The 24,933-nt window shown below is 42.5% G+C and overlaps 1 protein-coding gene across 4 annotated transcripts in view; it reads left to right on the forward strand.

Annotated features, from left to right (window-relative positions):
- hivep2a (HIVEP zinc finger 2a) overlaps window positions 1–24,933 on the forward strand; it is a 122,501-nt gene extending 97,568 nt beyond the window's left edge. For all 4 annotated transcript variants that reach the window (XM_026142554.1, XM_026142552.1, XM_026142555.1 and 1 more), the window contains 14 exons: window positions 1,589–1,661; window positions 1,772–3,078; window positions 3,384–5,263; window positions 5,380–5,640; window positions 6,068–6,233; window positions 6,437–6,530; window positions 6,982–8,692; window positions 8,831–8,988; window positions 14,898–15,073; window positions 15,956–16,057; window positions 18,214–19,099; window positions 19,346–19,454; window positions 20,880–20,987; window positions 21,830–24,933. In XM_026142554.1, the coding sequence (XP_025998339.1) occupies window positions 2,121–3,078; window positions 3,384–5,263; window positions 5,380–5,640; window positions 6,068–6,233; window positions 6,437–6,530; window positions 6,982–8,692; window positions 8,831–8,988; window positions 14,898–15,073; window positions 15,956–16,057; window positions 18,214–19,099; window positions 19,346–19,454; window positions 20,880–20,987; window positions 21,830–22,540 (7,320 nt within the window). In that variant the 5' untranslated portion in view covers window positions 1,589–1,661; window positions 1,772–2,120 and the 3' untranslated portion in view covers window positions 22,541–24,933. The remainder of the gene's footprint in view (window positions 1–1,588; window positions 1,662–1,771; window positions 3,079–3,383; window positions 5,264–5,379; window positions 5,641–6,067; window positions 6,234–6,436; window positions 6,531–6,981; window positions 8,693–8,830; window positions 8,989–14,897; window positions 15,074–15,955; window positions 16,058–18,213; window positions 19,100–19,345; window positions 19,455–20,879; window positions 20,988–21,829) is intronic.

A 24,933-nucleotide genomic window follows, 5' to 3' on the forward strand; every position in this document is an offset into this window, starting at 1 on the left:
CGGACCATTATCCTCATGTGTAGAGTTATATTCTGTATGTTCAGTGACCAAGCTGTTTTGACAGTTAAATCAAACTTTTAATCTCAACTCACTCTGGACTCGTGTTTAACCCAGAACTGACGTTAATCCACTTTCCTCTTTGGCACATCCTCTGCTGCTGTGCACACTGGCACATCCGATGTGTGCTACAGGCGTCAAAGGACACATGAGCCATGACTCATTGATACTGGAGTGTTTCAACATAAGGGAATTATGCCATTCACATTACTGGATTCACACTGTGAAAGGTCTTAAAAAAAGCTGTGCCTTGCCTTGACTATTATTAGTACCATACTTCCCCTGTAGTAATCACCAAGATTGTCTGCCTTTGGCTGCATTTGTGTCAGCTGACCATAATGCTAACCAATCAGCATCACCGGATTATAATGCTAGCTAAACTCAATTGAATCCCCATTGTTGCCCAACTGGAGTTTTCTTCCACATTCTTTCACTCTTAACACCATGGAAAACACAAAGATATGACCCAAGGTTGAGATAATGTTTCTGGTATTTGTTTGTCTGTCTTTCTGAGTGGGCGTAGGGGTTTGGGGAGTACATGTGAAAAACACAAGTTAGCTTAAATTTAACTTTCTTGCTGCTAAGAATAAAACATGTTTTCCTCCGGTGCTATTTATAGGTCTCACGTTGGGCCCCCAGACACAAACGTCACTGAGCCCTGCTTACCAGCACTGAGGCCACAGTGTGGGTGTGTGTGTGTGTTTCTGTCGCAATCAGAGTGTGAGGGAGGTTGTTTAAACTCTGAGATGAGGAAATACAAAGCAAAAATGCAACTTCAGCATGCATGTTTATATGTGCTCTGTGGCTCTGTGCCCCTTCTGCTGTCAGGTGTTGGTGTGGTTAAGAAACGTTAAACAACGGAAACACACACATATACACTGTCTACTGCAGTTTTGCAGTGCAGTTACAGTGCCTGCAAGCACTCTGTCTACATCTGTGTGTGTCTTCTTTTGTTTCTGCGTATCTGTGAGCATTCTCATGATCGCTTTTCAACCAAGTGCATACCAAGTTAGATGTAACCCAGAGAGGAAGAAAAGGTGCTAGTGCTGATTGCTGCTCTTCGACTTGGCCTTTTTGGACGCCTACACATATTATGACACTCCGACGTCACTTCCACAGCGCTATTTATAAGCCTTTGTGTCTCTTTAGGAACAGTGTGGGTTTGCTTTTCATCGGTGACTCACTGAGTGGAAGGAGGAGGGAGGGCGGGAGGGAGGAGAAAGGAGTGAAAAAAGGCAACAAGCACAGATGGAATCCAGTGTGAAGAAACTAACTGAGCAATCAATGACATTTATATTCGCACATCAGGCATGTACTTGACAACTTAGTGAGTCGTCTCTGCACAACAAAGTATGTGGTAGCGTGCTGAATTTAGCAGTAAAAAATGTCACATCAACACCAATCCGACTTATGTTATAAGGGTGATGTCAGACTAAAGGTTATTTACCATCTGTGTATCTGATTACTGTATTGTTGGATGATTTTTGTACACAACACTAATTAGCCTTTTCTCTCGTTTGCTTTGCTTTAGGTCTTTTGGTGAGAAAACTGAAGGACTTGAAGCTACAGAAAAAGGATCTACAAGCACCCTTCCCTCAAGAAAAGTTAGTAATTGAGTATGTTGTTAAACACAGTTTATTACAATTGTTGACTACAGTATTTGCCTAAAATGTTCTCCATGTGCTTCTTCTTTTCTTTTTCTGTCCCTCTGCAGGTCACTCAAGGTTTCTTCTGCTCTTAGATGAACTGGACAGAAGAACAACAGAGAGCAGCGTTCGTGTTTTTACAAAATGGCAGAAGGAGAGAAACCTCTCTGATGTTATCCACTGAAGCTCCCCTTTCTGCTCCACTTGATAATTCCTGTTTCCAGCTTGACTCTATAATCAGTCTTTCTGAGAAATGGATGGATATTTTATGTTTCTGTGAACTTGTTGGCAGCCAGCAAAGGTTCCGCTATCATGCCTGGTAGTTTTGGGACCTTGTAACCCTCAAAGACCTACCCTCCCAAATTCCCTGCATCCCCTCTTCTCTCCCTCTTCTAAACCACGGAGAGCTTCAAGAAAATGGAGGCTCGTGAATCACCTGCGACAGGGCAGAAATGTCCAAACAAGGAACTAGCAAGGGAGAAGGTACCTCTACAAAGAAAATGGGCGTCAGAGCCTTCTGCAAACACCAAACGAAGCACTTTTGCTGACCTGGAGGCTCCTGGAGGATCAGCACCCCAGCAGAAGTACCCAATCACAGGGAATTCTGGAAAGCTGCTATCTGGACCATCTGCAGTTGGGGCCATAGGAGGCCCGCCATCTCAAGACCCACAAGGCCACTTTGCTCAGGGGTTCCACAGGGGATATCCTTACCAACTTGGCCAGCCATACCCTCAACATCCTCAATCTGAACGGTTTCTCTCAGGAGCCAAACCACAGCCAGGCCTAGAGCCTCATGCCTGGCCATTTGCTGGCCAGTTGCCCTCGGATGACCTATTCCCAGGACACCCAGGACACACTCACCCACATGGGGCTGGTGCAGGAAGGTTCCCTCGGCACAAATCTCCTAGTTTACCCAGCTCCTTTGGACAGTATTCTCAGTCAGGCCCGGAGCCCGGAGAGGAGGCCTATGGCAAAAAAGAGCAAAAGCCAAAAAAGCCTGGCAAGTACATCTGCCACTACTGTGGTCGAGCGTGCGCCAAGCCCAGCGTCTTGAAGAAGCACATCCGCTCACATACTGGAGAGAGGCCATACCCTTGTGTACCCTGTGGCTTTTCTTTCAAAACCAAGAGCAACCTTTACAAGCATCGCAAGTCCCATGCTCATGCCATCAAAGCTGGACTCGTACCATTTTCAGAGCTAGCTGTGGCCCGTAGTGGGGACATGGACCAGGCATCACCAGTGGGTGAGGCTGAGGTCCATTCAGATGGAGAGCAGAGTACCGATACGGATGAGGAAGGCGTGGAGCCCACCACCATGCTAACAGACAAAGACAGTCCAACCCTGCAGATCTCCTTTGAAGCTGACAAGAATACAGGTTATTTTCTTCTATAAGACACTTTAAAAAAAAATTTTTAAGTAGAATTTTCCCAAAGAGTCAAAACAGTTTTGGTTCATAGAAACCCCTTCTTAACACATAGCTAGTTCTTTATATCTATGAACATCTTTTGATGCTTAAAATACTATTTGTTATGGGTATGTTTACAATGATCCAAAATAAAAACGTATTGGTTTACATTAATGCTGTTACACAGTTCAGCTACAGTGATATAAACTCTGCATGTATTTTGTTTACTGTGAATGGTTGTAATCTGTATCATCTTCATTTTTCCCACTATAAAGGTGGTGCCGAACCAGCATATGCAGATTCACCTGAAGAGCTACCCATTGGATCTATGAAAGTGCCTATTCTTATCGTTCCCAAGCCTGGGGGAGTCCCCTCCACAGGGATGGAGTGCCCCCCCTTTCATGACATAAAAGTGTCACACCACATGTTAGCATCAAAGGCTGGTGGAAGAGCACGTTCCCTGGATGACTCCCCAACAATCAAGCAACGTTTGGCCCTGAGGCTAAGTGACAAAAAAGGACAGGACACTGACCTTGCCATGTCCCAGTCACTTAACCTCCTCAGTCCTCACAGCAAAGGCAGCACAGACTCTGGCTACTTTTCACGCTCTGAGAGCGCAGAGCAGCAGATCAGCCCTCCAAATACCAACGTCAAGACGTACGAGGAGATTATGTTCGGTCGAACTTGGTACTACCGACCAAGCTCCAGGTCAAGACACTCTATAACAGTAGGCATGGCAGGGGCAGACCCCACTAGCTTGACTACCTTGAAGCAACCTGGTGCAATTCTGGAAATAGGGAAGATAGCTGAGGATCACATCTCTTTTAGAGAAGATGTAGGAATCTCAGAAGATCCAAAGCAGTATCCAACTGGGCCATGTCAAAGCAGTACAGGACTTCTAGAGCCTCCATCAGATTCTGGGCATCTTATTAGGAGTAACTCCATGCCAACTTCCACCCCTCCTAACCTCAGTGTTCCCCAAGGGATACGGGGTAGCCAATCCTTTGACAATGTTGTGACAGATGATGTGTTTTACCCGCCAGGCCATCGTAGGCTCACAAGACAGAGTGCATTTGAAAATTCAACCAATGAAGCCCACGTAGGAGAGGCCGAGGGCTTTGGACACTTACCTAAGAATTTAACTTCGTCTCTGGGTATGAAGATTGGTGAACGCGGCCCAGGAGTTCCAGAACATGTTGCCTTTAGTTATGGTACTAAAGTTAGTATGTCAGAAATAGCCACAAGAAAAAGGAGGAAAGAAAAGAGTGTTGGGGATGATGAGGACAGCCCTGGACACTGCGACAGTAGCTGTAGTGGTTCAGTGGAAATGATAGGGGACTATGACTTTAAACAAGGTAGTTTTGATGGGTCCAGAGCCACCCCAACAGGTAAAGGTTCCCTTCATAGTGCACACAGTCAGTCTGACAGCTTTGACACCTGTGCCAGCATGTGCTCCGAGGACATTGCACTATTTACTGACTCTGAGGGCAGAAAAACAGCTGGGAATGTCATATCAGTTATCCAGCACACCAACTCTCTCAGCCGTCCAAATTCCTTCGACAAGTCAGAGTCTTTTGAACAGCCAGCATATCAGCCTTCAGATAAAGCTCCATGTACTCAGTACTCTGAGCAGTCTGACACAGAGATCTTTGAAGATGCTCTAGGTCCTGAATCCACCCTTCTGAGGACAGAGAGCATGGAGCAGCAGCCACAAAGTGACAGTGACTTGGCCTCCCTTTCATCATCATCAGCTGCAGCCTCACCTGGACAGCCTTATCATATCCCACCCAAACTAGTCAGACAACCAAACATCCAGGTTCCTGAAATCAGGGTGACAGAGGAGCCAGACAAGCCTGATAAGGACACAGAAGCTCCAATGACCAAGGAGCTGGAGAAGCAGCAGCATGTCGAGGAGTTTCAATTGCCACAGAGAAGCGACACACTATCCCAAATGCCATCAGAAAAGCTCCCACCCAAGAAGAAGAGGCTCCGCCTAGCAGACATGGAACACTCATCTGGAGAATCAAGCTTTGAATCGACCTGCACCAGCCTTTCTCGTAGCCCCAGTCAAGAGAGTAACTTGTCCCACTCCTCTTCCCTTTCCATGTCATTTGACAGAGATGAAGGTCTCAAGTCTGTCTCACCAACAAAACAGGTACCCCATTTTTTTAGTAATTTCAAGTGCATTTACGTCTCTTTTATAGTAAGGTCTTCACTGAGGGGTTTGCATCCTGAACAAAGTGGAAACTTTGTCTCTTTGTTTCTGTAAAGGATGATTCTTCAGTATCTGGTGGTGGGCCAAAGCAATCAGAGTTCCTGACTGTGCCAGGTAGTGGTTATTCTAGCCACCACCAGCAGAGGGAAATGAGGAGGTCTTCATCAGAACAGGCACCATGCACGCTGCCTATGGAGTTGCCTGAAATGCGCAGTAAATCCTTTGACTATGGAAGCTTGTCAACCTCAAGACAGGGAGAACTGTACTCCAGTGCTTCTGCAATGAAGGAACGTCGGCGTGGATATCTTGTTAGACAGGTAGTGTATAAACGATTAACTTATATTTAGATTAATTTGGCCGTGTGCCATTTGTATTCCTCAGAAAGAGAACACAGAAGTTGTCAGTGACAATGCATGGAATAAAAGAGCTGGAGTAAAGTAAACAACCTTGCAACTTCTTCAACTGAACATTTAAAAACTCTGAGCTAGATGGAAGAAGAGGACTAGGAGCTTATTAAGGATGAAGGCACTACAAAATAATTTAGTATTTTAGCACCCCCATCAGCTTCATTCAAAGACATCCTAATGATGCCATGCTATACCGACATTATCATCTCAATACAATGCAATCACAATGTTATCATGCACTATATTAAGGTTTATATGGTATCCTTAGTCAAGCTAACCAAATATAATTTTATTAAAGCTAAACCACTTTCCCTCCACACTTCTCTGCATTTGGCAGGCTTCACTGAGTGTTTATCCAGAGGCAGTTACCCAGGAGCCAGGGGGCGCAGAAACGTCAATCAAACAGGAGAGTTTGGAGCATGGTGGATGGCCTGGTCCAGCAGGATCCCCTCACAGCAGCAGCGAAGCAGTCAGCAGAACCAAGAGAACTGGGACTGGTGCTGGTAAGCTTTACATTCATCTTAGTATGTTATCTATACATTTTTTTGTCTTATACTTTATTCATCATACTTTCCCAAACTTTTATTGAAAAATTTCTCGACTCAATAAACTACCCACATCCTTCCGTGCATGGATTGCATTCTGCTATTATAGCTTACTTTTGTAAAATGAGTATTCTTTTCAAATGTATGCATTTTATGCACAGATATAGGACCTCACCAACATCAACAGCACCACCAGCATATTCTCCAACAGAGTGTCAGCGAAGACAGCCTTCCAGAGGAACCTCTCTATAGCAGGTCAGACAAAATATACTTACAGAGAAATAACCTAAAATAATAATAGTACAGCCCTGCTTCAAAAACATCTGGGAAACTGTGTAAAATAACGCAATGAGAACAGAATGTAGTGAATTGCATAGAATTTAAAGTTGAAAGTAGTATCATGGATGCTGGCCTTTAAATTTGTGGTGATAAGAAAGCCTGAATACAGAACACCAAAGAATTCTTAAAAGAGATTTAAGATTTTGATTGTTTAGACCACAAAATGTTTTTTCTCACATTTCTGTAAAATAAATATTTGAAATGTTATTATTTTGGTTGTAACTTCTCTTAAGAGGCTTTACATTATTTGAAAATCATTGCATTACATTTTTATGGTTGTATTTAGGGTCACATTTATTACTGCAAGTACTATGTCAGAAATTGCTGTAGCCTTCAACAAAATTGATAATGTTTTTGTCCTCTATAGGTCCCAGCAGCATCGCTTGCAGGCCCAAAGCTCGTCATCAGAGGGAGAGCATCCAGGTCATGAGGTCATGAGTAAAGATATGATGCAGCAGTACCAGAGTGGCCCTCCTTTCCTTTCTTTCCCACAACCAGGCCTCTTCTGGAATCAGGAGCCTGAACAGACACCAAGACAGCAGCAGACCCAGCAGGCCCAACTGCAACTCCAAAAACTCCACATCAGGTCACCCGGTCTCCCACTTCACAAACAGCAGCCACTCCACTCCCTGCAACAAGTCCACGATCAACAGCCATATGATGGAAAATCAGAAAATCCAACCTCTCAGATTTACTCTGCTTCTTTTTCAAATCGCAGCTCTCCTCTGTCAGCCTCGCTGTCCACCACCTCCTCCATGCTTCTGCAACAGATCCAACCCATATTTGCTACCCAGAACCTGGGCTCACAGGCCTCTTTGCCTGGTTTGCTGGTTCCTGTACGGATCCAAACCCATGTGCCATCGTTTGGTAGTGTTATGTACACCAGTGTTAGCCAGCTGATAGCTTCTCATGGTAGTGGAGCACAAGGTTTGGGTTCAGCCAGGCCAGGCAGTACTGACAACAGCAACATGTCTCCCCCGGTTGGTGTTGTGAGTGTCACAAAGCCACATGGAGGAGTTGGAGGAGGTTTCAACTTAGCACATTTCCTAGGGCAGACGGATGGTGCAGTGCTGCGGCACCCACTCTGGAAGGGTCCAGATTCACTACCAGAGCAACGTCTAAACACAGGGATCCCCCTATCACTAACATCAGGCACCATATCCACCACAGATGCATCAGGGTCTGCTATCGGAGGGGGCAAGCGCATGCTCTCTCCTACCAGCTCACTTGAGCTCTTCATCGAGACTAAGCAACAGAAAAGAGTAAAGGAGGAGAGGATGTATGGACAGATTGTCAAGGAGATGAGTGCTGTGGAGCTAAGTGGAACTGAAGGTGGCAGCAAGCCTGACAAGGGACAAGGAAGAGGTCTGAAGAGCGAAGGCTCCATGGATGATTCTGAAAGGATGTCCTCTTCTCCTCCATTAAGTGACTTCCCAGTTGCTACCAAGATTGCCATTCCTGTCCGTTCCTCTGCCCCCCATCTCTCTGACGTCCCTCGGCCTCAGAGCTTCACCCCTCCGCTCCAGATTGTCACAGACCGTTCTCCAGCTTCAGGTGGCTGCGACTCCCCAGAGGAGCTTGACGTGGACGATTCAGCCCAAGAGCCGAGCTCCAGCCCAGAGTCCATGGTTTCCTCTAACGACGCAGAAGACGCTGACAGCACGAAGCAACCTACTTCAAATAAAATGCCTGTCAGCATGCTGGTTCAGCTCGATGCCAACCAAAGCCCAGGATTACCTGGAGCAGCGGGTCAGACTCTGCTGCTCACAGATGTGGCGGATGTCCAGCAGCTTTTCCAGTTCCCTAGCTTACGCACGATGAGCAGAGTCAGCTGGTGTTTCCTGAACTACACCAAACCCAACAGCACCCAGGCAGCTTTGCGTAGCTCCGTCTACAGTTCATGGTGTGTCAGCTCATACAATCCCAATCCTCTGAACCTGAGTACCAAGGCTTCACTGGCTCTGCTGCGGTCCAAACAGAAGAGGAACACTGATTTGATGTACACAACGGCAGCCATGTCTCCACCCAGCTCCGGAAAACTGGTCTCTTCTGTAGCCTGGAAGCTGCGGTTTGATCAGGTATGTGCTGCAGTCATCAGAAGGATAAAAGATTGCCAAGAGAAATATTGAATTATGCACGCATGGACACAACTACAGAGAAACACAACCGCAAGAATCTTAATCTGCCCTTTATGTTACCTTTTTTTTTTTCTTTAGCTGAAGCCAGAGCTGATGCCAGTAGATGTCAGTCATTTTGGGAGGAAGATGAAAGGAGTGGTTTCATGGGATCGTTCAAAGGAGGAGCAGGTGGAGAAGGAGGTCTCAGTCAAACAGCCTGCTGCTGAACCGACACGCATCAAGATCTTCGAAGGCGGGTATGTCTAATAAAAATACACAATTAAAAGGGACAGGGACAGCCTCTAAACATGACTTGTCAAACCTCCAGAAAACTACTCTCTCTTTCTTTTGTGTACTTGAAGCCATGCCAGTTGATGTCATTCATGCAGCATCAGCTTGTTGGGAGAAATTGTGGACTAGAAAAGGACAAATCTTCATGTAGGAAGTGTCCTCTTTCTAACAGATAAAAGCATGCGGCTAACTAACGTTTAGATCTCAGCTCAGGAAGATGCTCGAATGTTTACATCCTGTCACACTAGGAGGAGCCTCTCATTATCACAGCAATATGTTTGTCTGGTGGTAGTTGCTAGAGGTACAGAAATAAAATAATTCCTTGGTGAACCTTCTCACTTCAACATGAACAGAAATCATGTACAGGGTAGCAAACATTTAAATATTTGATGTTGGGATCAGCTGCTCCTTTAAAAGCATTTAAATGCTGTTTCTGCTGTGGCATCATAGATCACATAAAGAGATCATTCTGTAGTGTGTTTCGCACTTCCTCAGAGACTACAGGGATAAAACTTGTATGGTCAAAATCAGTTTATTTTTCTGTGAATGAAAAGAGCAGATAAAGATAAAACCCTAAAGATATGCAAAATTAAATCGTCAAAGGAAAAGGTCAGGCTTTACTTAAAATGTAAACATATACTAACTAATAACCACTTTTATGATATTATTTGTATTAATGCTTTTCCCTTAGAAACTCAGGAATAAGGTATAAAACTTGCATACAGAAAAGTGATTTGTTACAAGTACGTGATTCAAAATACTGAGCTGCCTTTTGTCTTTTTCTTAATCCTAACAGCTGAGTATTCAATAAAAATGAGCACTGGTGACCTCTGTATGGACTGTAAAGACATCTGCCTCATCATGATTAGTCAGAAAAATCTTCTTAGGTATTAAAAAAAGAAGACTTATCCCTTTACAGCCTATTCTTTGGGCTTAATTTGTGCCTGCGAGAGTCGGGCCAAGAGCCTGAGCCTGGTAAACCCATCACGGGCTAACGACTCAGGCTGCATTGCTGTAATTGGACATCAACTTTCATAATTCTTGCTCTGAGTTTTATAGACTGGTGTGAAGTGGGATTTGTCCCTCGTTAGTTGTGTTTTAAAGCCTTTTTCACGCAGTTTTTCTGACACCAACAACTTCAGTATTTATTTCTTTTGTTAGTTGCTGAGAGGAGAAATGCTTTTTTAAAAATCCTATTAGATTACTTCATGTATTCGGCGCAATGTTTTATTTTAGTTTTAAAATTTTTACGAGTTTTTTGCCTTTATTCCAAATTATTTATAGATTTTTTTTCAAAGTTTATTGTTTGTCTGTGACTTCATGTGCGATTGCAGTTCTAATAAATTACTGCAATGTGCAGCACCTTTTTGAAAGCGGTGCATTTTTTTTTGCCAATTTCTGTTTTTAGAGAACATTTCCAGCATTTTAGAACTGCATAAAGTTCGTTTACTCCCACACAACTGAAAAGATTTCCACCATACAGCGATGACAAAACGCAGGACACGTTGGAAATGAAAGTTCAGATTGACCAGAGCTTTAGAAAGTTTTTTTTTTTCTGCATGAGATAAGAAAGCTCTTTTAAGCGACTTTGCATCCATCTTTGTGAACACGAGTCAGCTGATGAATAAAAGCAGAAGCCAAAAAAGAAAGAAGCAGAAAATCTTTGGCAGAAGTCATAACATTAAGAATTATCTTCTGGTTTTGACTCAAAGCAGATGAACTGCTTAATCACATTGTTACAGCAAACGTTGCCCCTCCTTTTAACATAAATATTTAACTGTTGTTAAAACCGTACTTTAGCTTTTTCATCCTTGTGTTCAGTATTTTCCCAAATAAATGTATCAGTTCCCCAAAAAATGAGCGTATGAGGTATTGTTTCAGCACAACAGATGTTGCAGGTGCAAAATTTATCACCAGCTAAACTAACTAAAGTTTATGCCTGGGGTAATCTAACCATGTCAAACTAATGTGTTTTAAAAAATTGAATAAAATATGTCTCCTTCTTAGTCTCAGAGTGTCAGATATTGTTGTTCAGTCAAAGTGGCGGCTCAAAGATACACATACTCGTTGGCAATTGTGCCGTGATGAACCGCATTTAAGGGCTGTCACTCCAAACTAGTCACGTATGAATGGTTGGAAAAGACCTCTGGGGGTCACATGAAAAACACTGGATGATCATCATTTTTCACCATCCAGGGTTATGATAAGAAGAGACAAATCTTAAATCTTAAACCTTTAACCAATATGTGTAGTTTTTGGTGTGTTCTGGCTCAAGACTGTCACGCTCCTTTTATTCTAGTAAGAACTTTGGGCTGTTTCCCCCAGAAAGACATCTGATGACCCTCCCTGTGCTCTTAATGACATGTTTTGACACCTCACTACATATCAATAAACACGCGATTTGACAAGAATTATAATAGGCTCTGGGGTTTTCCAAGGGTAGCCCTGGTAAGCTAACCCTCACTAACTTCTGATGCACACCTTGTCATTTGGTGCAGGAAGCAGACGTGAAATACAAGAGTAAACGCTCAGTTCAGAAAGGAAGAACGAGTTAACCTGAGCAGGCGTCCAAGGGGAAAAGAATAAAAAATGGACATTTAGCATCCAGTACCACCATGGCTGCACCAACAATTAAGGATTCTTAGCTTGCGTGTGTGCATGTATGTGAGACACCTCCAGCATCTGATACTGTGAGAGGACTGCATCTTGTCGGGTGCATAAAGTTTTTAATTGTTTTATTTTATATTGTTCTCATGTTGGCGGAATATTTTCAGATAGATTCACGATAAAGCTGAGTAAAGAGACATATTAAGAATGTTTCAGTACAGCAGATATATTCTCACTATTTACAGGAACCTGGTATGGAGGTAGAATATATTTACAGAGGATGAAAAGGGGCCCACAGCACCTTGAGGCTCCTAAATAGGTTAATATGGCCACATGAAACTTTTTTGGTTAAAGAAAATGTATCTATAGCACAAAGTATGCAAAGAAACATGAAATCTTTAATCTACTCTGGCTTTATATCATAAATTGGCTTGCATGTCTGCGTCTATTTGAGAAGGCTGGCATCTTTTGCTGAGCAGTCAAAGTTTATATGTTCTATTTATATTCCTGAAAGTTACTCAAATCTAGCGACGAAGCAGAGAAAATGTTTTGTTTATTATTGTGTTGTCATTAAACTCACATCTGGCTTATTTTCCACATAGAAAACTAAGGGATTTTTTTTTCAAGTGTACATTCAATGGTCAAATAAAGCCTGTACGAGGGAGTTAAAGCTAACCCCTGTAGAGAGAGACATTCCCACAGTGTCATAATGTTTTATAGCCTACAGTAGAGCCAGTAAGACCAAGGTTACCGAATGGAACAGACGGTGCAGACACACACAACATTCAAATATACCCCTTCTCTCTCTCGCTTTCACACACACACACACACACACACACACACACACACACACACACACACACACACACACACACACACACACATATATACAGGGAGGGGAGTTATTAAATGCAGCAGACAGTGAAGTAATTCTCTGGTGTCCCCAAAGGACACTTAAGAGGAATAAGTGGATGAAAGCACACAAACAGAGTGCACAGGAAAGACAAACATATGCACACATACACTCACACAAACAGGCACACAAACAGACTATACCTTAAAAAAAAGAAAGAAACCTGAGGTGAAATCTTTCTCTATGACAGAAATCCATTAAGTGCAAATTTTGGCCGAAGAACCAGATCTTTTACTGGCTTTACGTTTCGCCGTCAGTCGAACGTTTCAGAAGTTTTGAAAGTGAATCTGCTTTTATGATCTTACCGTGTGCCCTGAATAAAATAGAATAAAACGAAATAATCATCATAATTCATTTTTGGTAACTGGACACAGCTGTGCAAACGTCTCGGCTCAGACGAGCACTCAGAGGTATTTCCCAGTCCGCGGTGCAGTTGAAAGACAAATTTCCCCTCGCTGCTGCAGATGGATTGTTTGATGTACCTGATATTTGACCTCCTTTAACACATGAGGCCCTGAACTACACATTATCCACTTCTCCAGCCACTGCAGACACAACAGGAAACTATACAGTCCTCCAGCAGCTTTTGCTACTCCTCCACAAGGATTTATTCGTTTTTTTCTTTAGTACAAAAAAACTGAACTAAATGCGATGCTTCTGCGGCAGAGCAAAAACAGACAGAATTTACCAGAATTTGACTGGTGGTTGGTGGTAACTTCCCTCCATGACTGACAGACTCAGGCAGACATGCACTGATCCCACTGCCAAGTGTCCACTCTTTCACTCATGTGGGATAGAAAATCACGACTGACAGCGATGCTTAAAAAAAAGAAATCTTGTAAAAGAATAAGTGGGACTGGCTGAAGGAATGTGGTTATCTTTTTTTTAGAAAAGATGATGAACAACAAAGCCAGAAGTGGAACGCTCCAGTGGTTCCCGTTTTAGCTTAAAACAAAGAAAGGTTGCATCTGTATGGAGGTTACGACCAGGTCAACAGAATTCACAGGGATAATAAAAGACAGCAGGCTTGTTTTCTGCTTACATTAATCATGGTAATCATCGTGAGACACAAAGTAATCTGTTGCAGCTTACTACAAACACACGATGATCAGCTGTGGCAATAACCCCCGTGGAATACGCCACCAGCTGCTTCACAGCGTGCTTCGAAAGCATCCCAGAAGCGGCTCTCCGCTCTCCATTTTTGACAGAAGCTGCGTCAAGATGTGCAGAGCTGATGAGCAGAGACAGGCGTGGCAATGATATTTATTTTCAAAATAAAAGACTTTGTTTATGCCAAATGTGTGATTTGGGATTGTGCAAAAGACAGATGAACATGTGTACAGGTGTATTCCTCAGAGTAAAACTGATAATGCCTGACAATATGTTGGTGCCCCTAAGCTGCCAGAACACCTCTGACCCATCAGATCTGTTAGACGTCACTGGGACCTCTGTGGATTGTGTTTTTCACTGGAATCATTCGAGCGAATGCTCAGCTTGTGGGATTGTGGTAGTGTACAGGCCAAATCAGTGCCTTGAGTCATTCCTGAGCATTTTTTTGAGGGGTGTGGGTGTATTGTCCTTCTGGTGTCCATCGTGTCACCAGGGGTTATTGGTGGCATGCAGTGGTTGGGTAATGAATGGGACTAACCTCAGCTTTGAGGCAAGCAATTGGAAATGACTGCAAATGGAAATTAAAAATTCCGCGGAGTGACATATGACAAGGTGTAAAATATAGCACTATATGAACCATCCCAGCAGGGGTGATGGGATTTAAACATGAATGAATGGTTACTGCAGCCTCTGATCCCTATGATGCATCTGAGCAGAGGAAACCTCATTTCAGTCTTATTTAACCAGAACCTCTGCGTCAGCAAGCATCTGTGTCTCTGACTTTGACCTCTGACCTCTTTGTGGTGAAGGACAAAGATCTTCAATAACCATGAATAGAGTGTCCAATGAAGATTGGAATACATGTTTCATATATTTTTTAATATAAAACTGGATTGGTGTCTTCCTCTGTGTGTGTGTTAGCATTGTGCTGTATGTGTGTATCCGTTTACTGTTTCACCAGCCTTTAATTGTCCCGCTGGGAAAAATAAATTGTGATGAAGTGAACTGAATCACAGCCAACCGTAGAGGGCTGTCTGGCAGTTATATTATAGCAGTACATTATTTATCTTTATACTGTATACATAAGCATAAATAACAACTGTGGCAGGACAAAATTATGATATTGCAAGTAAAACTCACTTTCATGGCTTCATTGTTAACAATTGTTTCTGCTATTGTGTTAACAAAGTGCCTGTTTTGCAAAAATGTAAAAAACCTAATCGCTGCACTGTTTCTTTCCTCCAGCTATAAATCCAATGAGGACTACGTCTACGTCCGTGGTCGTGGACGAGGGAAATACATCTGCGAAGAGTGTGGCATCCGCTGCAAGAAGCCCAGCATGCTGAAGAAACACATCCGAACGCACACCGACATCCGACCCTACGTCTGCAAGTTCTGCAACTTTGCATTCAAGACGAAAGGTAGGGCTTCTTTTATATTGTGTTTTGCAGCATGCTATGAGCAAGCCTGGCTACAGTCACTGTGCAACTGCAACCGTCCTTGCAACCCGCCTCCGCCCTAGGTGCTTTTTCGTATCTGTTGTCGCTGATGTCTGCTCTGATCGGGTTTTGCTTCTTTTGCATTTATAGTGTCGAATATAAGTTAGTGGAGAGGAAATGAATCTTATTTTGACTACAGCGCTACTGACTGAACTATGTTTATCTCTGTATGCAAGTAATGCAGTGACTTATTAAGGCCGGGGTTTGATTTATTTTATAACTGCAGTAACCACTGGATATTGTAGACCTCCATAAATATCTTCTAAACTTTCTCCTTGACCATCACAGTAAACCTTGTAAACATTTTTCCAGGTGTTAGCAGCTTTTTACGGCAGACTTTTAGTAGGAAAACTCTTAAGGGGCAGCACTAAGTGGTTAAATGAATGAATAAAACATGCAGAAAGGCTGTTTTTCTGTAGCTGTGGTCAGCAGGAACCTCCATCATATCAGAGGTTAAAGATGCTGACTACCCGATATGTGATCTTTAATAAAAAGCCATTATCCACGGGATAGATTTTCAAATTCATATGTAAAGTATGCGTATCTTTGGATTCTATACATTCTGCCAACTGAAGCAGAGTCCAGACAGGTTGAGTAATTTTGTTATTAAATTAAATTTGTTATAAATTATATATTATTTATAAATTGCAATCTTGCGGTCTCACTCTTTCATCCGCTTCTATTTCCATTTCATCCTTTCTTTTACAGTCTTGTGTTGATGCAGCCCAACAAGCTGTGGTTTCCAGTAAGACTAGTCGAAGGGTCATTAAATGGTGTTTGTGCTTGTGTGTGCGCATTTTGCAGGAAACCTGACGAAGCACATGAAGTCTAAGGCTCATATGAAAAAGTGTCTGGAGTTGGGAGTCTCCATGTCTTCCGTTGAGGACACTGAGGCAGACGAAGGAGGTAGGAGACAAACACACTCATGCATTTACACATACACACACAAACACACACACACATACACACACACACACTTCTTGAGCTGGACTACATCCTGCTGTCTTATTGAGTGCAGCCTGCAGAGCTCTTGGCTCGGTGTAGCTGTGCAGAGACAATTAGTGTAATGGAAAGCAGAGCTTATCCTGACAGCCAGCATCCATGTCAAACAACCACACCTGACACACAAGCTGACTAAAAAAAATATTTTAAAAACACCTCTTATGGCCTTGAAATACTCCAGGAACAATTTAAAGCTACAGCTTAGAAAAAGAAACAAATATTAGCCAGTCAACCTCGGTGACGAGGTTCATGAGGATACGCCAAGGAATACGCCGTGCTATTAATCTGCTGATGTGGAAATAATCTGAAAATTATTACTGGCGAACTTGTCATGGGCTGATATTGACGAATGAATATGATTTTCCATGAAATATTCATCAGCTGTCTCTCGGGGCTGTGGTCTCGATTTCCCGTTAATCTCCTGATGACTTGATAATGAAGCTGGAAATTAGTGGGATTATTTTTATAATCTATGGAGTTTTCACCATTCGCAGTTATTACTTTCAGCTGATCTTTGCTACACTTTGTTCTTTAAACATCTGAATGGACAGCATCTTGGTATCTAGTTTGCTCTTGTAATGGATCCACTGATTCTCTATACCTCTCTATAGCCGTTAACTAATTATTTAAGCAACCAAATAAACAACAAATAAAAAATCAAGTATAAAGCATTTATTGTCATATCTGACTGACATACCAGCGAGAGCATCTCTCAACCAATCACTTCAGATTTCTATGAATTAATGTTTTACGAATAAAAAGTGTAGGTTTTCTTTGCATAATTTTTGTAAAAGCAGATGAACTTAGCCCTTACCATCATATTTAACCAGAATGGGACTGGTAGCTGGTGGTAACGCCCCACCATGTAGACCACCAAATTAAATGTAACTATGTTTTGGCATGCCATTTAATTGGGATATGATCCCACATATACACAGGGGATTTTTGGGGAAAGGGAGCGCTACAGAAATCCAGTGAGTGAGTCACTGAGACATAAACACTGGTGGTTTGTGAGAAACTGTTGTATATAAGACTAACTGGAAAAGTAGTCCAATGTTAGTGCAACTGATTTCCGCTGAAATAGTTGCTTAAATACGATTTATTAACTACTTCTTCCTTGTGCTGCATATGGGGGGAAAATAAAATGCTGATGGAATTTCTTTCTTTTTCTTTTTCTTTTTTTTTTTTAGATCAATTTCATATTTTTCGATCTCTCTCTGGACAGATAAGAAGCTCTGAACAACAAAAACATGCCTCTGTTTCAACTTGGACTCTTTTGAAAGTCACAAAAAGCAAACAAACTTTTTAATTCCCAGAATTAACGTTTTTCAGCCAATCGTCTGGCTGCATTTTAAAGCGTTGGTTACCTGCCAGCAGTAACTTTGCTGCTACTATACAATAAGACCCTGCCAACATTTGGCTGTAGTCCATCCTGTGGGAAAAACCAAAGTGTTGAGGGTTTAAATAACTTTCTTTTTATTGTGTTTTATTGTTTTGAGCTGGTGGGAATGAGATTTCATTGGTGTTTTGTTTTACACCTAAACTCTGTCACCTATTAATACAAACCATTTCTCTCTCCACTCATTCTTCTGTTCTTCATTGTCCTTTTCGTCTCCTTCTACCTTATTGTTTCCCCCTCCTGTTCCTTTTACTTTATCCTTTCTTTGTCTTCTTCCTGTTTCTCTCCTTCCTTCTTTCTACTCCTTCTGCTTTCTTTTCTTCTTCCTCTGCCTCCTCTGTATGTTTCTTCCCACTCTTTTTGTTTCTGCTTTTTCTCCCTCATCTCCTTTATACATTATCGTTGTTGTTTCTCGTCCATTTTCCCCTTTTTTCTTCCTCTTCCTGTCCTTTCGTCCTTATCCCTGTGTCTGTATTCTGTCTCTTATCTTTCCTTCCATTCTTCTTCTTCTTGCCTTACTACTTCACCTTCAATTATTTTTCCTTATCTCTTTTTCATACCTGTTTTTCACTCTTCATCTCCTGCTTATAATATTTTTTCACATCTTCTTCCACTTCCTCTTTTTCCTTCTCTCTCTTGCTGCTTTCTCCTCTTCTTCAAGATGTCGGAGATGAAGGCCAGAGGTCTTCAGAGAAGAATTCCAGAGGCGAGATGGCAGATCACCAGTTTTCAGATGCTGATGACTCAGAGGGTGGTGAAGAAGATGGTGATGAGGTGGATGATGAAGACGACGACGAAGAAGACTATGATGGTGACTCCACCCCAAAGACTCGCTCTCGCTCGACCAGCCCGCAGCCTTATGGCCTGCCCTCCCTTTCTGTCACAGCTGTGGCCGCCTCCCAACCTGTTCCTCACTTCTCTTACCATTCAGCGTCCGACCTCCTGGGAAACACCAGCAGGCCGCCTCTGTTTGGCTATTTCACCACCGTGCCGAGTATCCAGATCACACCGCAGGCTCCGCCTACCGACCTGGCCAGGCGGGAGCACAGTCAGTCAGAGTACCACAGAGGCCAGCAGCGGTCGCAGGGTAGCAGGTTGCTGGTTCCACCCTCCTCCTCCTCTTCCATGGATGAAGACCTTCCCGTCCCCTCCCCAGATCTCTCCTCCCCCTCATCACGACTTTCCTCACCCGGTTTGGACAACTCTGGCTGCCCATCCCCCATTTCCCCATCCTCCTCACCCTCAGCCCGCCGTTACCTCTCCCCACGTCGTGACCTCTCACCCCGCGCAGGACACCTGTCACCCCGGCGGGACATTTCTCCTCTGCGTCACATCTCCCCTAAGAGAGACCTGGGAGCAGCAGGGGGATACAGGCGAGACCTTTCACCAAGAAGGGGACACCTGTCACTGCTTTCTCCCTTGTCTCGGCCCACGTCACCATCGGGAAGAGATTACAAGCGAGACCTTTCACCACGAGGCCGCCACAGGGGGATGATCCGGCCTGTGTCTCCTCGCAGAGGACTTCACCAACACCTTCACCACCAAAGGTAAGCTCAAATTCTGAATGATTTCAGCCACTTTGTTACTTAATGGTTAATGGTTTTAGCAAGTTCCAGGTCCGAAGAAGAACCTTTTCCATTTAATCCAGTACCCCTAACTGATTCACTTAAATAGCTTAACAGCAAACCTCAGTTCAACTTAAAACTACTCAGTATCATTAACAGATAAACAGATGCACATTTTACACTTGATTAAGGTATAATGTGATATTTGTCCGTATTTGTGACCACCAGCCAGCAGAGCGGGGCGCGGGGCCTGAGGCTGAGTCATCAGACTGGTGCACTGGGTCAGGGAGAGTTCAGCGCTCTGGGACGTCACACAGCCAGCACAGAAATGGAGACGGTAAGATTTTGTTCATGATTATGCTTCAATGTTTAAATATTTTAGTTCCACACTGACGCTGATTGGTGCATGGGACAGACAATGGTTTAACTTTAAAGAATAACATGGACACATGAGGGAAATTGGCCAGGAAAGGGACATAAGCAGTCTGATAGTTAGACTGTGAGCTTGAACCTAATGCATATTTTGGAAGCAGGGTTAACAATTATATCAGATGAATTCATGAACGAGCATCTCTAGCACATATTTTGAAATTCTGGATCCTTTATTTAACTTATTTATATTACAACAAACGAGATCTCGAGAGTAATACTGTAAGTTTTGATGAAAAATTACCTCTAGGTTATGAACATTGATGTGAGATGTGAAATTCTGAAATGTTGCTGCAAGCCAATTTGCAACCCAAATCCACCTCCTTTTCCTCTCAGTTGTCAACAGTAGTTCTCTACTGTTCTTGTTGCTGCTCATGTCAGAAGATATCTTCTCTCTCTTTTTAACAATAAATGTTCATAACTAGAAGGTTAGCTTGTTTCACAGGTTCTTTGGCTCAGATTTCTCTGTAAGTTTGCTTATGAAAATTATTAGTCTGGGAGGAAAATTTTGATCAGTTTTGTTCACAGAAATGGACTTCTCCTCACTTTCAGTAAATGCATGCTTGTGGTTTTGTTAAAAACATTTGCCTCTCTAAAGTCTACCGTTGAGGTAGAGCTTTTGAGTATGCGGACTGTGGTTTCGATGTGAAAAACCCGAAGCGCAACTTAGGAATATAGAAGAAAAGGACAGAAAGAGGGAGCCAAGAAAGAAAGAACCTGACAGAGACGAAGCCGTCTGGCAGACAGAAGAAACATTCAGAGAGGATGAGGGAATAAAGAGCGAGTCAGATAGACTGAGAGGGTTGGAGAGACGGATGATTGAAGATAGGGCTGCTGGGTTTTGGTGGTAATGGGATCTTGGCTGGCTGGTGTGGTTAATAGCGCGGCTGTTTTTCTTCTTAAGAGCTCTACTTCAAACTCCAGCTCCTGCTGCTGGTCCCACTTAAACAAAGCGTGAAGCAGAGAGCGACTCTGCTTGGATAACTGACTGCTCTTCAAATAACTGATTAATGCTTTAACAACCATTTTTCATACACAAGAAATCTGAGCGAGCCTTCATTCTTTGGATTTCTTTGTTCTCGTACCAACACCTGTTGTCCAGCACCGTCGCACATTTCATCAGGGTTCATTTGTTTATTTTGTTACATAAGATTTGGATTTCCATTGAAAAACCTCCTGTGTGTGTTTATTGTAAGAAGAATTGTCCAATAATCATGTGTGTTTATGTTGAGGGCATTTGCTGCCTGTCAAAATGTAGAAGAAATTTTCAAGTAAACTCAGCAGTTTGTGATTATATCCAGCAGCATGTTTTCATCTTCATCTTCTCTTCCAGGAGCATCCAGGTTCACCGTCATCAGTGGATCAGGGTAGCCGTGGTAACCAGTCTAGTCCACCCCACCAAGTCCTCTTCAGTCACCTTCCCCTACATTCTCAACTACAGGTATCTTTTCTATTTTTTTTCTTATAATACAGATTTTGATTGTTTCACAAAAACTGTATGTAAAAGATGGACCTAACCACCATGATGTCACCGTCCTGTTTTAAAGCTTCAGCTTGAACCTTTAGCATTTTTTGGTTTTCCAAAGCCAGCTGTCACGAGCAAGAGGTGGATAGCAAAGTAGCCACGCATTAATCGTACTATGCTTTATTGTTCATTTGATCGCTTACAAAATGAACATCATGTTCTATTAAAGACATGAAACTAGCTACTGAGGCTATAAACTCACCAGGAAAGTATTTCCTGCGGTGAGATGTATGGTAATTTTTTCTTGTTTGCAACCAGAATAATCGCCCCCTGCTGGAGATTTGAAAGAATGAAAGTTTAAGACATTTTCATGTTTTGCATGTCCTTAGTTAAGTAATATTTTATATATTTCATTTATTACTTGACTTAATTTGAGGAAAAAAAAGCATATGTTGTAAAAGTGCTCTATTGTTAAATTATTATTCCCATAATTATAAAGCCATTTTATACAAAAAGTGTGTATGTAATAATGCTACTTCTGCTAATTAAGTAGAGTTTTGTTATGTGATAAATAAAGGTTAAAGAAGATGATAACAATCGATCTTATCTAAGAAAACAGGTTTTTGTCATTTACAAACAACTTTTCTTCTTCTTTTAAAGATTTTTTTCTCCAAAACTGCAAAAGAGCATAAATGTTACTCACTTCAGAGTAAACAAGGACTGTTTTCAGTGGCATAAGTGCTCCAGTGGAGTATTTAGTTCAGTATAAATGGGATCAGACATTTAACACGTGAGTGAATTAAACATTTCTCTTTCAGGTGCGCTCGCCTTACCCAATGATCCCCATCGGTGGAATCCAGATTGTACACTCTGTTCCTGCGTCCGTTAACACCCCTCTGGCCCAGCAGGGGGCTTTGCAAGCTGCTCGGATGTCATTGCAGAAGAGCATATCGGAGGACTCCATCACCAGCGAGGCACATTTCACCTCCTTTTCAGAGAGGGGCGGGCATGGAGCAGTAGTGGGAGAAACAGTGAGGGATTCAGTATCACCTCTCCGCTCCTCACAGGAGAAGGAAGGAGAAGGAGGCGTGAGGCAGGAGCAGGAGCAGGAAGAGGGAATCCAGACGTGCACAAAGGCCATCGCCTCCCTCTACATTGACTCCAAGGAGTTTGCTGAGAGAGGAGGAGGTGGAGGCAGAGTGGATGACGGGAAAGACGGAAGCAGAGCGCCTTCCTCCTCTTCCTCTCCTTCAGCTTTGTCCCCAGACTCCCATCAACACCATTCGCCATCTCCCCACCCATCACCATCTCCTCCTCAAGGTCCTGGTATTCAGCACTTTAGCAGCCTGGAACTCAGGCCTCCCCACTCATCAGTCCCAGCCTCTCCTCACTCGCCCTCTTCCTCCTCATCCCCTTACCCTCCAAGCCCCGGATCTGACAGCCTGCAGCCTCCAATGGCATCCAAACTTCTCAAGCTGGAGAGAGACAGAGAGGCAGAAAGCACAAAGAGAAGCAAAGACGTGTCGTAGTGCTGCAGAGGAGGACCAAGGGGAGGAGGAGAAACGATGGATGTCTCCTTTTTTTTGTTTGTTTGTTTTCGGATAATAGGAAGGGATGAAGTGCAACAGGAGAGAGAAAAACTGACTTTTGCACACTTTACACACAATTTCTTCTCCCATTTTCTCTCTCTTACACACATAAAAACAATGCATACAAAGAAAAATGAAAGACTCAAACGGACCTCTTAATGTTCGTGTACAGCATGCCTGTTTTAAACGGGGCCTGCTCTCAGAGACTTTCTTATTTAAAGACTTTAAAGAGCATACACATGTACGGTAACTCCCACCAACGTGAGCCCGACCAAAATCTGCTAAAAACAAAACAAAACAAAGGACTATTGTTAAACGGTACGACGAAGAAAAACAAAAAACCATCGGACAGCTACGTGTGTGCCTTTTCTTTAATCTCTCTATCTCTCTCTCTTTTTGTTTTGCTTATGTTCTTATAAGCAAACAAAGCAGGAAAGTAAATGTAAATAAAGTACAATACTATCACGTATCAGCTTTGTAATAAATGCAGCCCCCTCCCTCATCCTCCTCCCCCTTTCATCCCTGTTTTTTCTTTCTCTCTCTCTCTTTTTTTTGGACACCTTAAACTTAAAAGTCTCGACAAACGATGTGAAGTTATGGATATGACTATTACGTACGGTTGCACTAAAACATATTTTTATATGAGTGAAATTTAAAAAAATTGCTTTTTTGTGTACAGCAGCAATCCTATAATACTATTTATTATTATTGTTACCATGTTTCATAAATTGTACATTTTTTCTTAAATGTCGTGGATGCCTTTTTCTATGTAAAGCATGGGTTTTTTGCTATCGCTTACATTAGGGCGAGGATATGCACACTGTAATATGGCTTTTTATGTTAGACCTATTTATATACGTCTAAGTGAGCCCCCTCTACTTGGAGGTATATACACATAGAAGATTTACCAGAATATTTACCCAGCATATTAATACATATAGTATATAGAATCTATCAACCTGTCTGTCTATCTATCTATCATCTATCTATCTATCTATCTATCTATCTATCTGCACTTAACATGTAGAATGACATTCACATTAAGGTTATGGTAGTTTGCTTGTACATTTTCTCTGCTGCTCTTTGCCTGCCCCCTGCTTGTGATGTTTCCTCTTTTTTATCTTAACTTTTGTGGTATTATGTCTTGTTTTTCTTTTGATTTTTAGAAGGCACAGATTTGCGCTCAGCATTAAGTGAATGCCTTCTTGCACCTTGGCTTTTTTTTTCTTCTTCTTTTTTTGTGCTTAAATGTTGGTTTTAACTCTGCCCCGCCTCTCTCCATACACCACCGCACTCCTCCCGCCCAACCGATGCATCCATCTGCAACCAAGATTAACATCAGGCAGAGGCAAAGGTAGCTCCACATTCTTGAATGAATGCCAGATATGTAAACGGGAAAAACATTCCAGTCCATGTAAATACCCAGTCATCTCCCCCTAAACTCACACATACACACATTTTTTGTTATGGATGCACATTTTTTGGGCAATGGCAATCAACCCACTGAAATTCTTACTGAATGGATTTATTTCGAGGGGGACACACATGCAAACACATGCATCAAACTTTCTGACAAATGCACCTTATATTTCTTCTGTGGACGTCCCGGGATTCATCGGTTTTTCTTTCCTTTTCTTTTGCAGCGAACTTTGAAAGAAGTGGTTAGGGGGAGAACTGCTCTGCGCTCTTAACCCTAAACTGTCTGAGAATATTAAGAATACATACAACAGTTGTGATTTTAAGGCTTTCTGCACTGCTTTTTTGGCCCGCCTGTGGTCCCTCTTCATCTCCTGGATATCCCTTTTGTAGCTAAGCAATATTTAGCCAAAACTCTGCTCACCAGCAGGGATTGTATTTGTTGCAAGGCAACAACAGCATACTTAAAAATCCTAAAATCAGGAGAAGAAGGGAGCGGTTGGGACAACAACTCTTTACTCTTGTTGACAGTTTCGGGCCGAGTCGGGCAGGCTGCAATGTGAGTGTGTATCTCTGTATTCTGTACCAGTGTGTATTCGACCAGTATATCCTCTTCTTACAATGTTTTTTCTATTTCGATCCTCTGTTATGTACACTTATCCTGATGACAATGATGTCTTTAAAAACTCTTTCTCTCTTTCGAAGATATCAAAGCACAAGTCATTGTATAGAAATGACAACAATACATAAAAAAGGACAAAAAAAAGAGGTAAACATACATATAAAAGGGTAACTTTTGTGATGGTGTTCTGTGGAATTAATACAAATATCATGTATGACCCCAGTTGCAACAAGGAATCGCAGTAGAAGTGGAAGAAATGGATTGTTGTTTTCAAATAAATATGAATAGTATAATT

The sequence above is a fragment of the Astatotilapia calliptera genome, chromosome 15, assembly GCF_900246225.1.
Source record: "Astatotilapia calliptera chromosome 15, fAstCal1.2, whole genome shotgun sequence".
In the NCBI taxonomy this organism is placed as follows: domain Eukaryota; kingdom Metazoa; phylum Chordata; class Actinopteri; order Cichliformes; family Cichlidae; genus Astatotilapia; species Astatotilapia calliptera.